Raw genomic sequence first — 14,677 nt, 5'->3', positions numbered from 1 at the left:
CCAAAAGGACCCCCAAACAGTAGGATTTGTTACATAACCCCATGCTGACTATCACAAATATGATTCGTTTTACTCTGATAAGCTTATTACATTCAAAGACTCTTGCTGTTGTTGAAGGTAAGGTAACAAAAGCTTGGAAAGAAATTCAGATGTCCCTTTAAGAAACATTCTTTTACTTCATTTCTTTTTAAGCACAGGTTCTCTCTGTGCCTCATTTTCCTGTCTGTCTGTTTTTCTCCAGTCAGTGTTTTGTTATGTAGAGGGAGCAACATGGTAGGGAAGCTATGTGTCTAGCAGGACAAATTAGAGCATTTCTAGCATAGTTTCCCCAAGCCAACAGGGAGGAAGCTCAAACATCAGGCTCCCGGTTTACTTGAATTCCTTATTAAGAGTGCAGTGCGCACACAAAGATACACATACATGATATTACCAACTCTGCTCCAGTCAGAATCATAGCAACTCACTGGTAAAGAATTCAGTCATTTTAAACCATGGTTTCCCCCTGACTAAGGAATATAGACTTTATCAATATTTTAAGAATTCTGCCTTTTCTGCCCACTAATGGATAATTCTCTGCAAAGCATCTGATCTGTATTTGTCTTTCATCTCAAAATAGCTGCACTCAGTCTTAATATCAACCTCTTTTTTTTTTAAGGAATTTGGGTTTTTAGTCTGACCAACTCATTAGGGTGCTATCATTATTTATGAGTTGAAAAGAACAGAATAATGTGAAGGCCGCACTGCTCACTAGAGGCCACTGACTCTTATTTAACCTCAATGATTTAACTCCGAGTCACACTGGAGACCTTTCATGAAGTTTATGTGGCAAAACACCACCTGCTGTCCTCTCCGTTTATCTTTTGATTACCTTTGAGAGCAGTCACAGGAGTCTTGAGGTGTGTCATGCTGCGTGTAGCTGTTGTTAAAACATAAGACATGAATTACGATGTCAGGAGTGAACTGTAACACACAAGAGCCGCAAGGTACTTTTTCTTGTTTTGGCAGACATTGCTCAGACTTTCATAAAATAGCTACACAATTGTAGAGCGCAGTCTGAACAAACCTACATTTTTGTGCAGTCAATTTTTCATGTGGTTCTCTATGTCCGACATTGTGCACCCTATCTGTCTGACTGGGGCTCAGAGTGTCTTCCTAGAGGTAGATACAGTATCTCTCTTGGGTCATGATAATTTAATGTGGGCAGAGGTTTGACAAATGACTTTGAGAAGCAGTGTGGACTGTGCGAGCCACAGATAGCGGAACTGGGATGCTGCAGAGGGATCCTGGGGCTGCTTTGCTGCTGGAAACTTGGTTAACTAACACTGGACATACCCATGGAGCCTACTCATTAGACATGAAGTCAGTTCAATATGATAGGACTCATCAATCCTGGACTCATGAGGTTGACCTGTGCTGGCAGCTCTCCAGCTTTAAGCCTGAGGATGTGTAAAGAAAGGAGTCTGGAACTCCAAAGCAGCAAAATGCTCATTGAAAAAATTGGCCTAAAAAAACAGAGCATGCTAAGTTTGTGGATATTCATGCTGACGATGACTGATGGGAAATGTGTAACCACTTTTTAATAAACAGGACAGCTTCGAATATTCCTGGATAATCACTCACATCTGTAGAAAAAAAAGAAAAAAAGGGACAGATGCTGGTAGCTAAATAAAGTCACAAACCGTTTCTGGGGCAAGATTAGAATAGCCTGTTTGCAGTTTCACACAGTGAAAAAAGCACTTCCCACAATCCAGATCATGCTTACACATTTCGTTAAATGTGTTAAGTAACCACGGCTTTCACTGTATGTACACCACAGCTGATGGTGCCCACACAGTGCGTCATCAGTGGCCCATGGTTTATTTGCGGGGGTACAGATCTTTATCCCCAGAGAAGACGCAGGGTAATGGCTCAGAAAACTGGGTCCACTTAGTTGAACATCTGTTGGCCAAATGTAAACAAACAGAGATGGGGTCAAGTCCCAAAACTGGCGCAGCAGCTTCTAAAAACAACCCAGTCGCACAGCAACTCAGGAATCCAGCACAAATGGTTACCAGTGCAGTGGTGCAAACCTCACAGCAAGTCAACGTATCAAATAATTTCTCCATCTAGTTCTTCAGAGAAAGTGCAGCGTGGCATTAAGCGTGTAGGAATATTGTTTACCATATCGCTGTGAGCGGGCTGGTATATGCTGCTGCAGATCTGCTGGGGGCTCAGTGTGGGCGACCTGGGAAACTGTTATTACTTTCTCTCCATGGATACCCTTTATTGAAATCTCCTATTCGTGGATTCAGACCACTTTCAACAAATAAAAAAGTGAACTGGTGTCATTCTTTACTGTGTTTACAATTGCGTGTAGTGTTTCAGGTGAGAAAAAACAGGTCTGCCAAGCCAGACATTATGGTTTATCATCGCTTAATAGGAAGAATACATTGTTTCTTCACAAGCAGGGAAATAATGTAGCACTTAATGGCAGCAACAACCCACACAATGATTGATAAGAGGTATTCGTACCACAGGGACTACTTCTGAAGCTGAAAGAGTGTGGAGTAGCTCAGCTAAGTTGAAAAAAAAGGAAATACTGATGTGGTAAACTGTATCCACATATTTATGTTTAGAAAGGAAAATATGCATACAAAGTGGTAGTACCACATAGACAAGCAACTGTGAGGGAGATGCCTCTAACCAACACAAGTCAGGTACCTAAACAACATGAACTGCAATTAAGAGAGCGTTTAGATAAGTTAAAATAGATTGCAAAAAGTAATGGGTAAATTGTTAAAACATCCACCTTTTGCCACCCTAGGTGGTGGTACAAATGCAAATTTTAACCTTCTGAAAAACAAAAAAGTGTTCAAGCATAAATATCGTAAATTTAAGATTACTATGGGTTGTATGAAAAAAATATTGTAACAATTACTTCTTTTATATAATCAACATATTAATAAGCAAGCTTAACGTTGTGTCCACACAGTCAAGAGTGACTCGGCGATAAAGTAGCTGTTCACATTGTTGCGTTGTCGTTCGTAGTGTGAACACAGCATTAGAGAGACTGGTTGGTGAATTTTGTTCCTTGAGATGGAGCCAAGCTAGCTGTTTTCCCTGTTTTCAGGTTTAAGCTAAACTAAACTAAGCTAAGCTAAGCAGCTGCTGGTTTTAACTACAAATTTACCATTCAGTTGCCATGGTGGTATTGGAATTCTCATCAAACTTTCAACAAAAAAAGCAAAATAAGTATATCTCCCAACATGTAAAATGTTTCCTTTAAATAACATCCAGTTTAAAATGAATTCACTAAACACATTTGGAACATGTCATGTGGTAAAATGAGGGTACTTGAGCTCATCAGGCAAAAACTACTGGGAGCCACTCCACTAAGTTATGACATTGCCTCAGGAAAAAATAACATTTTTGCATCACAAATCCTAGCAGGGCTCTCATGTAACCTCTTAAACTGCAATAAACTCAGTTGTTCCTGGAAGCTCCTGCTCTATCTCCATAAAGTACTCAGCAGCATTAAAGCCTTGATTGGTTGTCCACTCGTGGCTATTAGGACATAAAAAGTTGGCCAGGATCCCAGTTTGTGCCAACCCTTTTTGCCCAGTAGTCCACTTGAGTAATTAGTGGTACTGGAGAGCTGCAGCATCATGTGGATATCTTGACAAAAGAAGGAGAATTTAAAAGGAGCTGGCAGTGAGAATCTCTATATTATCACTCTTTTTACAGTCCTTGTGCAGTGTGCCCACTCTGACACTCTCCTCTCTCAGAACTGCAGGAACATCTGATCTGCTGCTGTCATTTCAGTCTGGCTCTACTGCATATTGTAAATAATTTTGTCTGCAGTCAGAGCTGATCAACACTTAGTTTACAAAAAATAGCTGTGCATGAAGATAAAACATAAACTGCTCCTGTGCTCATGTTTGGTGACACAAGTCCAAGGTGTATCCCCGCCTTTTTGTCCAGTATAAGCTGGGATAGCCCCCCCATGACCCTCGAGGGCAAGTGGGTTTAGTCAACCTTGGTTAATGTGGCTGAGCATCGGCCAGAAGTGCCACAGATAAAAGTGGGATAAATGAGATGTTGGGCAACATCAAATGGCGCCACTGCACACCAACCACAACGCGTCAAAGAGTCTCTTGGTGATTCATAAATCACTTGGCACCCAGCTACAACAGCACCTCGTGCCAGAAGCCACCCACTCACACAAGGGTTGGTAGCTTACTGGGCCAGCTGAGCTTAGCCATGGATGAAGTGGTCCGTGCAAGGAGGCTTCTGTCATTACTTTCAGTATATACCTGACTCACATACAGTGGTAACACTGCCTCTTACAGTCAGCCCTCAGTGACTCAGTGTTATCACCAAGTCTAGTAAACGGAGTCTCCATCACTCTGCTCAGTCTGTCTGTTACATCACTTTGGTCAACGGTAACTATCCCTAACACAACACTCAAACACCTGCCAGTCTGTCTTCTGAGGAAATGACACTCCACTCTACACCACTCTGGAAGCTGAAACAGCATTTCACATATTTTTTCCCCCGTTGTTATTTTTCTGTCAGAGTGTGATCAAAGCCTAACTGCTTCTCCTGCATATTCACATCCATCTTTGAACTCAGTGGTTGGTTTTTTCTGGTAATAATAGAATTGTACATTATGAAATTATTCCTGGCCTGTCTGTCCGCAGAGCAGCATGCCAGGACCTTGTCCAATTAAAGCAACACTCTCCATGTGGTGTGAGTTAATTAACATCATAGATGCAACAAAGGCGGCCAGGCACAGAGTTCTGCTGCAGGCGAAAAGAAAAGAGCAGGTGAACAGGTTCAGCTCCTTGAAAGTTGTAGAATGACTTTCGGCACTGCCACGAGCAAGTGAGGTGGCAGTAATTTTATTTTGGGCTGTGTTTGTGATCTTTTATTAGATCTGTTGTCAGACATGTACTTTGTATTTTAGGCGTTTTCTCCAGAGTGCATTAGAATAACCTTCAAGTGGAAACTTTTATTTTTCCCATCAACCGTGCATTATTTTGAAAGGCAGAAATGAGTGGGATGTGATTCATAGAGGTGGGGGTGAGCTGAAAGTCTTTACAAGAATTTCAGACTTGTAAAATATTCCTGTAAATCTAAATGCTTTTTGAAAAGCAAAGCTGCCACATTTTTATTAGTCATTGAGTTTTAGGGTGTTCAGCTGCTTTTCAAGCCAATATGTTGTTATATAAAGATCAATGTGGATCATTAAGCACACACATCATTATCTGAGACAATTTCAGCCATGCAGCTAAAACCATGTCCGCTTTGTTCAATAGGATCCAGAGATTTTTTTCCAAACAACTCATGTGGCAACTCAGTGAAATGTGCTGATGCAAACGTGCAGTCAGGGCTTTAAAATGACTGTTTGGAGATGATAAAGCAATGATATACCCTTTGTTTCTGTTTTTTTCCCACTTCTTAATAGTTATATACAATCTTTGAAATGTCTATATACACATGTATGGGATGAATAGCCTCCTTTATCTTTCTCCGGACGTCCACCGACTCAGTCAGTGACCTCAACCACTTCCCACGTAATGCTGCAACTGGTTTTAGTCTGGTGTTCACTGTATAACTTTTTAAGGGTCCACTTGGGTTTCCACGCCAAGTCCAAATTATACAGAAGTCGGGTAGGATCTTGTTTTACTGCAACGGTCTCTGGTCCTTGTGTCAAGACTTCTAGTACTCAAATGGATCTGAGCCTACTGAGCTCTGACCATGTGGTATGTCATAACAAAAGCTGGACATTATAGAAAGCCAGTCCCACAAGTAAAAGATTTGTGCTATTAGATGACAACTGCTATTCGGATTCTCACATATATCAAATCAGTTAGAAAATGATCTTATGTCTATCTAAAGGTGACCACCCGTCCAATGTTTTAGACTTGAGAGGACCTCTGGCTCACAGATCAGTTGCTCGTGTCTGTTTCTGTTGTTAAGTCAGTGTCTTCTCCACTTCACTGATGAAATAAAAACCAGACAGAAAACAGAGCCATGGTCACAGCTTCAGACACCAAAGGACAGTGTACTACATAATCAAAATTACATATTTTTTCTTTTGTGTCAGAGATACCAGCCTTAGATATGTCTGCCTTTTCTCCACTATAATGCACCACAGAATGACAGTGTTTGTGTTGTGGTAGCTGACGACGGGTGGGTCATAGGGAGAGTGGATAACTGATCTGTCGATCCATTCACAGCCGATCAAACATCGATGGATGACAGGAGCTGTTTGCAGATGTTTGTAAAGTCGACGGTTAAGTTTCACTGTCAATGCATCTGATGTTCTGCTGTGCCCTGAATGCCCCAAGTAGGCTATAAATAACCAAACGTACATATCTTCCAAAAGCGATCTAATTCACAGTCCAGCTCCAAAAATTGTTGGATGGCCTGTTGTGATGGCCTGCCAAAAATAAATGAATTTGTGGAAAATCCTGTAATGGAACTAGACGGCTCCCAGCTTGTAGTGCTCAAAGCAGGGTTAACTGTCCCATTATGAGAAAAACAGTAATGAGAATCTTTTTTATCAAGAATGAAAATTAATGCTGAATTTCTGCATTTCTCTTTGTACAGAATGATGCTTCGAGTGGACAAACTGAAGAGTAGCAACGCCTTGTTTCCTTACGTGGTACAGTGGAGATACCCCACAGACGCCCCCTCTCTGCACCACAGACACAAACACTAGTGGTGGGCTAGCCATACTGTAGTAGTTAGAAGTGACTACTTCCCTTTCTAATGAGCACAAAACACCCATGGATTGACAGAAGCGGGCTGATATGGCATTTAGAAACCCAGCTGAACAAAGGCTGCCAGGAGACACAGAGAACTGTACTGCTTCTACCACAGCAGAGGAGCGACACATTCAACTGCTCACAGGTGTTCAGTTATCCCCTGAAGCGACTGCCAAGACCTTGAGTATCCCAAACAGATCTGAGCTGAACTGGATAAACTGTACTCGCGAGCATGAAGGCTTGCCTGTTTTTAAAAAAGAAGCTCATCTTTCTAGATATAAATTGTTTATTACACTGCTGTGTCAGTTTGTGTTCAGTAGCAGTTAGACACAGTTGTGGGTTATCTATTTGGTGATTTATTTATGTGAAATAGTCAGAGAAATATATGAGTGGTTAACATTCAGAAACTGTAAAAGCTTAGATTGATGCTGAGCATCTCACTTAGAGTAGACTGTTTTTGTTACGTACTGAAAGCAGACACAAAATGTCTCTGCAGCCATGTTATGAAACAGTATCTTGTATGAAATGTTTTAGGTCTCCTCTCTGCAAAACAAGTGATTTCTCTCTATATAATGTGCCCTACAAGGACACAACGCCATACAGATAAACTGCTGTAGATCTAAAGTTTTTACATTAGGTCATCAAGATTCTGCCTTTGGTTTAATGATGCTGAGAAAAGAGATCTTGACTTTCAGTAAGTTATTCACCCAGTACATTTATGCGGATCAGGGATGCCTTCACGACAGCAAAGAGCTTCATGCTAAGTTAAACATAACCTTAATCCTTGGCTATGAGCCTACAAGCCCATTTGAGACCATTACTTATAAAGTTAGTGCGAGACAGTATCCTCGATAACCTCATCCATCGACTTGTTTGCCCTTCCTCATTACCGGAGTTGCCTGAAAAACAGCTCCATTAGCAATATGATGCGAATGAATTTCCATTTGGTTCCTTCATAAGGAGCCCTCTATATCCCACACTGGTAATAGACAATTGTAAGCGATTAGCCATAATAGAAAATGTAAAAAACCCATTAAAACCCCTCTCACTGTCAGCAATAATGTACAGTAGCTTAATCAGAAGGATGACATGGTGTGTAAAAGTCAGAGGTGCCAGCCAAATGAGCACTGGGTGGATAATCATTGAGGTGTATCGCAGAGCTTTCAGGTCAGTTTACATTTAATAGGAAGGTGAAGTCGATGAAATGGACATAGAGTATTTCTGGATAATGAACTCATACTGAAAATAAGGTCTCAAACAAAATCTGTCAGCTTTGTGAGGAGGAAAGCGGAAACAATTTTCACTTTTAAACAGAGAAACTTTTACTTTAGAGCTGCAAATAATGATTACTTTTGTTATCTGACAATTACTTCCTCAATTAGTCAATAAATCATTGGTCTATTATGTCAGAAAACAGTGAAAATTGCATGTTATAATTGTTTGACTTAACCAACAGTCCAAAACCCATTAATTTTCAGTTATACTAGGCCTATATGTAATATATGATACATTTGTGAAAATTACTAGAATGATTAGTCAGTAATCTATTTGCAGTCATCTATAGCTGCAACAAACAATTTGTTATTAATTAATGAGCCAATTATTTTTTCCTAACTAATGAATAAAATGGTAGGTCTATGTAAATTAACTGAAAATAATTAGAAATGCTTTAAGTAATTTGGTTGAGTCTTAAAATCACTTGTTTTGGCCAACCAACAGTCCAAAATCCAAAGATCTTCAATTAACTATCATAGTAGACGGAGAAAAGCACCAAATCATCACATCTAAAAAAGATTAAGGTAAGGAATTATTTGGCATTTTTGCTTGAAAAATTATGTGAAAAAATAAACTTATCAACCAAATAGTTGGTTGAAATAATAAATACACTGAATAATGGTTTCAGCTCTACAATCACAAAGTTTATAGGAAAGAGTAACACTTCATGCCAAAATTTGAATTAACTTCCAGGATAAATTTTCTGTAATCCATAAAATGCTAGAACAGACATCTGCAACTGGTACTCTGACAGCTGCCGAGCCTGTATGTGTACAGAATCTCTGGTTCGTGCAACATTTCTGAAGTCATTGCTGAAAGCTAACAGGAGATGCTGTTAATTGTTGAGAGTTGGCAAGAAGCCAGCCATTAGACTTGGGGTCTTGCCATCATATTTGTCCTCTTTGTATCATAAAGTCTAAGTGGACCCTCTGAACAAAACTCTGGTCACTCACTGTTAGCGGGGTCTGCAACCTTCGGTTATCAGCAATAATATTCACATTTGCTGAGTTGTAAGTGCACGTTAATTCCCATTCAAGCGGCTAAAGTTTAATAGTGTGTGCGCCCCAGCAGGTTTGTGCTTTCAGGTGCAGAGAAATAGGATGTGTCCAGGTATAATAATTGACCCAGGGTTCCCAGGGTTCAGTAATTGTTCTAAATTACGCTCTCTTTCTGTAGCTGCCTCCTTATTGCCAGAGTGTGAACAGCAGCGACAAACAGGAGGAAGTTTTTAACAGGGGAGGGAATTTAATTAGTCCCTAATGAGTGGGGAAATCTGGTGTGTTAGATAACATGTCACTTTTCAGCGCTCTACGCTGTGTGTTCTGACCTGTAATAAAGCAAAGATTTGTCCTTATCACCAATAAAGTAACCGTCACACCCAGGGAAGAAAAAAAATTAATTTTGCCTCTGACAAGCAGTAGCACAGTCGAAAACGGATTATTTCCCCAGTTTCTAAAATGTTACAACTTGGTTTTGTGATGTTTTCTGTTTTGTTTAAAAACAGTCTTGACTCTGACCTGATGTGATGTGGTACTGTAAATCATATCAGCTCAACTCTCTTCCCTCAAAAAATAATAATAAAAACAAACATAAAAAACAATGGGAGGAAGCGAGCACACATCTGTTTCAGTCTCTCCAGGTTGTCATGGTAACAGTTGCCTTACAGTTGAATACCCACCTGTACACAGAAGCTTTGTAGTGGTTGATACCTCACTTTTTGGGTGTGGTGGTGATGATAAAGTGCACCACGTTCTGTCTATGTATTTACTACTAGATAGAATGATCAGTACCGTTTTCAGTTGCATTGTTATTGCACTTGTTGACTTTGTATTGTCACGACAGGGAGAAATAAAGTTTTATCTTTTCCAGTGTGTTTAAATCCATCTGTGTCAGATGTTCTTTGGAAAAGACATTATTTCATTAAGCTTTCAAAGCCAAGCCCCTACAGAGGCCGGAAACATAAAAAGGTTACTTAAAGGTTATCAGTGAAGTCTAAAATATAATTGAATACATTAATACATCATACTTCTTAGTTTTTATATAAAACAAAGTGGACAAGTTGGCTAGAAATGGAGATAATTGATGCTGGCCTTTACCTCAAATGATTTAAAACTTATTTATTTTAATCTTTCATTTCACCAGCTAATTGTTTTTTAGTTCTATAGGCCCTCGTCTTTCGTGGGGTATTTGCACACAGTCAATCATTTGTAAATTTCTTTTTTTACTTACCACTTTCCAATTTTCTTATCTAAAAACACCATACTGTTTTGTAGTGTCATGTAAAACTAACTCATCCTAGTTCAGACTAATACTTATTTAACTTAATCTTGTCTGGATGCATAGATTACATGCTTGAATAAGACAGAGCTTGGATTTATGCTGCATTTGTCAGTATTTTTATAGCATGTTCAGGTTAAAATGTTACTAGGAAGGCTCTGTGTTACAAAGGTAATTCTGACGCAATAATTTAAGGAAATGGTTGGCCGGGGTCCTTCAGTGTATATTCTTCAAATCTAAAAAAGAACACAATAGAGCCGCTTAAGTTACTATAGTAGCATTCAGCTCAGGCTCCAACACAGTCATAAACAGGGCTTTTTGTAACTTAAATCAGGACCTTACAAAATAATGCAGTTAACTGATGATATGCTAATTCTAGGAAGTAATGGCCCAGGTTTAACTTTCAGCAGTTAACTAGTTAGCCTGACATGCTCACATTTCCAGCTTACATTTGACAAGATGAACAGGACTGACATGCTCATGGAGTACCCGCAAACCTTAGTATATGTTTTGTCACATCTCACTTTATTCACTTTATCATTTAAATTTTTCATGACTTTTCAACCAATTTATTACTAATGACTTTATATAACTGTCTGTTTCATGTTTTAATTGGTGCTTTTTAATTTGCACCCGATTCTGCCCATGCAGTTTTAGCCTAATAGATGAAAGTATTCATTGAGTTCTCGTTTCATGGGTCCTAATTTAAAGTATCACACACCACGAAGGGTAGGCTCAATCTATGGGTCATTTTTAATGAGACAGACAAAGACCTTCTCATGTGCTTTGCTGATGACATACTGCTCTTTTTCCAAAGGCCCAAACACAAGGCCACATCAAAGAACATGCAGCACTGAAGCCAACTGATGCATTGCCTAACGTCACCTGTATCTCAGCCAGAAAGTTGCACATGAACACATCGAAAAGACTCCAACCAACAACCAACCAGCACGTTTGTTCTACACCTGCGTGAGAGGAAATAACTCTCTATACCAGCAGGCAGTATTACAGTAGTCTTTAATCGCAATTCAAAGAAGGAAAACTGGAAGACTGCCATGACACTAGTTAGCCAGTTAGTACATTAACAACACAATCTAATGTTGAATGAATAAAGCCTATTTACAATGTACCCGTGAACAATAACACAAACCATCGGGAAAAGTTTCTACTAAAGAGCTCACAAGCTAAAGAAAAAACAATCTAACTTCATATGACAGATTTGTTTTTAGCTCACTCCCTCTTCTTTTTAGCAAAAGATGGCTCTTTGTTTATTTACCTTACTTCCATTCCTCTTCTTGTACGCCAAGCTTAACTACCAATTAGAGTGATTTCATTCACCAACAGTCGCTGCCGTCTCCAACAACAATTTAACATACTAAAGATGTTATTCAAAATTAACTGACATAAACTTAATTTAACTATAACTATCATAAAATAATAATAATCTTTTGTTTTTTAGATTAAATTAACTACATAACTGAAAATGTTTTGAAAAGAAATTAGTAACATTTTTGCTATGATGGCTGTCTCTCAGAGTGATTTATTATTAGGGTGCCAAAAGACAACAACCAGTAGCCTAGTCCTTGTATGTTAAATATGTTGTCAGACTGAGATTTAAATTATTTCCTTTCCTTTGACTTTTGTTCTTTTTTAGGTTTAAAAAGCTAAAAAAACAAACAAACAAAAAAAAAACACACCAACACCATCCAAACTCTGTGTATACTCAGTATTGCTTTTAATACAGGTCCATGCACATCAGTGCAGCATGTGGAGGAAATAAAGTTAATTTAATTTATTTATTATCTGATCTGAGATAAAGGTAAAAAACTCAAACATTTTCTTATTTTAACCAACTCATTAGAGATTAAAGGAAAAAATCTTCATGTTATTGATGTTTCAGTAGCGTTTTTGACTCAACTGATAACCTTAAACTGTTTTTTGTGGGCTCTGTAAGCCTCTGAATGAACTATTTGCTTTTTTTATGTCAATCAATACACTATGAGATGATTCATCTAGCCTCAAAGCAGTGACCTTACCAAGCCGACAGCCAAGTCCAAAAGTGACTCACACAGGAACATCATTAGAGCAAAGAGATGATGGTAAAAAAAACTAAGGCAGCAAAAGGCCGTGTCTGACCTCAACACCTTACTTCAAATCAGACACCTGCTGCTGCACGCTGGTGTCAAAGTTCCCTGGCAACCAAGGAGTTTGTTGCCACATTGTCAAGGTCACTTTGAGCTTTCCTAATTAGCTCTGACTTCTACTTTTACTCAGCTCTCATTTTCCTCTGTCGATCATCCTGCCCAGGTTCTGACCATCAAACTGCTCCTTCACTCTCACTCGATCTGTGTCCCCCTTTTTCCAGTAAGCCAGTAACCAATGCTCTTTCCCATCTGCGTATATGAAACCAATTGCGTCATCCATCACCATTTAAAAACCATTGTCTGGATTTCTACATCCTGCTGTTATTGAGGAGCCCCAGATACATCCTGCCAACATTTATCTATTAAAACTCCATTAGGCTTCGTCTCTCCAATGCCCTGTCTGCTCAGGCCGGATGTTCTGTGGCACTGACTTCGCATTAAGATCCATCCAAAACAGATATTAATGTTACTGTCTCATGACGTCCACTATAGCTGTTGTAAGTGCTCAAGTAATACTGCCGTGGTGGACATTGCCAAACTGATGCCAAGAAACATAAAAACAAAACAGGACAGTACAAGATAAATGCTTTTGGCTACTTTGTTGTGTGATATCAAAGTCAAAGTGTTATTAAAAAGATGGAGGGATAATATTTCCAACATTCTTATTTATAAAAATTGAACATTAAGCTGAACATAAAAATTAGCAATAAAAAAAGGAAAAAGTTACATATTAAAGGTTTAGTAGGTAACTTTTATCAAAATAACTCTTATTTATTATCTTCTATTTTCCAAAACTGTGACTATATTCTGGCAGAGGAACATAAAACAGATTATCTGTTAAAAAAAAAAAATCTTAGCTCACTAGCCAGCCAATATCGCCAGCTCGCAGCTTCGGGAGGAGTTTTGCAAATAAATTGCTGAAAAACAACCTCCAGCAATGAAAAAATTGCCCATCCCTCCTTGGCTTACAGTGACATACAGCAGTTTTCTGCTGATACTCTCTTCACCAGAAAATCCTTAATTAGTGTGGATGCTTTCAGTAGCACTATTGTTATCCATTTCTTTATTCTTATTTCACCACCTTTTTTGGCCCGCTACTCTTTCTGCATACTTTCAGTTATTGAAATCATTCAATTATCACAACATTCAGCTCTTTCAAGACATGAGTGTCGTAACTTTTCATGTTTCTACTATTTATATTTTTTAAATTATTCAGCTTCTTTCAACTTAACTCTAGATTTTTCTGCCACTGTCCTTTCACAAAAATGTCTTACCAAATCCCCTGTGGTGCCCACAATTTTAGGTGGACATTCGTGATTTGTCCATCAAGTTGTAGGCATTTTTGTATTCTTTTACCTCATATGCTTAATTAAGCAATAGGCCTAAGAATTGCAATCTTTTACTGTCTCAAAGCAACAAGAGATCCCTGCTGGCTCCCGTTTGCTGCAATGCTATTTTCTGTCATCAAGTTTAAGCAAAACCCAAATGTAGACACTTTCTAAAACTGTGATAGCTCAGTCATTTTTCACTTTATCTACACAAATGACATATTGATGTCTTCAGCAAAGTCTTGCTGTGCTAAAAGCAAAGACATTTCAACAACACAACTGAGGGTTTTTGCTGTAGCAGTAATTCTCTGTGTTTTATCACTTCTGACCATGACAGGTACCTCTGATTAGCAGGTCAGACCTCCATCAGCTCCTGTTTGTTTCTGTAATATTACTTCTACAGCTACAACTACCAGTATTAGAACTTCTACTTCTACAACTACTACAATTACTTCTTCTACTACTACCACTGCTACTACTAGTAAACTAGTACTAGTAGTTCTGAGAAGCAAAGATTAGAGAAAGTCAGATAATATAACCACAATTTGTGTCAGATTTTGTTTTTTTGTTTTTTTAAATCATGTTTCCCCACAATCTTGTTAATCATCTCTGGGAGTTTAGTTCATATTTAATAGTATAATATCACAGGCCGTAGTCACTGATGATATATTGTGCAAATGGGTTTATAGTTGTTGTGAAATTAGAGCGCAGTCAGCTATCTTACAGGGACCAGATTTATTATGTAAATACAAATTATCTACAAAGTTCATATTTAATATCTATGTTCTCATCACTTCCCACAAGCTCAGCATAACTGAGAGATTGAATGTTACAATGATAAACTTAATTCCCCCAAAACTGTGGGAAACACACCACCATTACCACAGTCCACATGAGTTGT

At 38.7% G+C, this 14,677-nt stretch overlaps 1 protein-coding gene and 1 long non-coding RNA gene across 2 annotated transcripts in view; one reads left to right on the top strand and one right to left on the bottom strand.

Annotated features, from left to right (window-relative positions):
* The window catches only part of shisal1b (shisa like 1b), a 45,262-nt gene extending 35,356 nt beyond the window's left edge, over nucleotides 1-9,906 (top strand). The window contains exon 5 of the mRNA XM_042496678.2: nucleotides 6,595-9,906. Within this exon, the coding sequence (XP_042352612.1) occupies nucleotide 6,595 (1 nt within the window). The 3' untranslated portion in view covers nucleotides 6,596-9,906. The remainder of the gene's footprint in view (nucleotides 1-6,594) is intronic.
* Nucleotides 1-14,677, bottom strand: part of LOC148189209 (uncharacterized) — a 132,956-nt gene that overhangs the window by 117,248 nt on the left and 1,031 nt on the right. The gene's annotated exons all lie outside the window — the stretch shown is intronic.

Source organism: Plectropomus leopardus, chromosome 7, assembly GCF_026936395.1.
Source record: "Plectropomus leopardus strain MGB_pleo_1.0 chromosome 7, ASM2693639v1, whole genome shotgun sequence".
Classification (NCBI taxonomy): Eukaryota; Metazoa; Chordata; class Actinopteri; order Perciformes; family Serranidae; genus Plectropomus; species Plectropomus leopardus.
The sequence above is the reverse complement of the archived record's forward strand: the minus strand, read 5'-3'. Positions and strand labels throughout refer to the sequence as shown.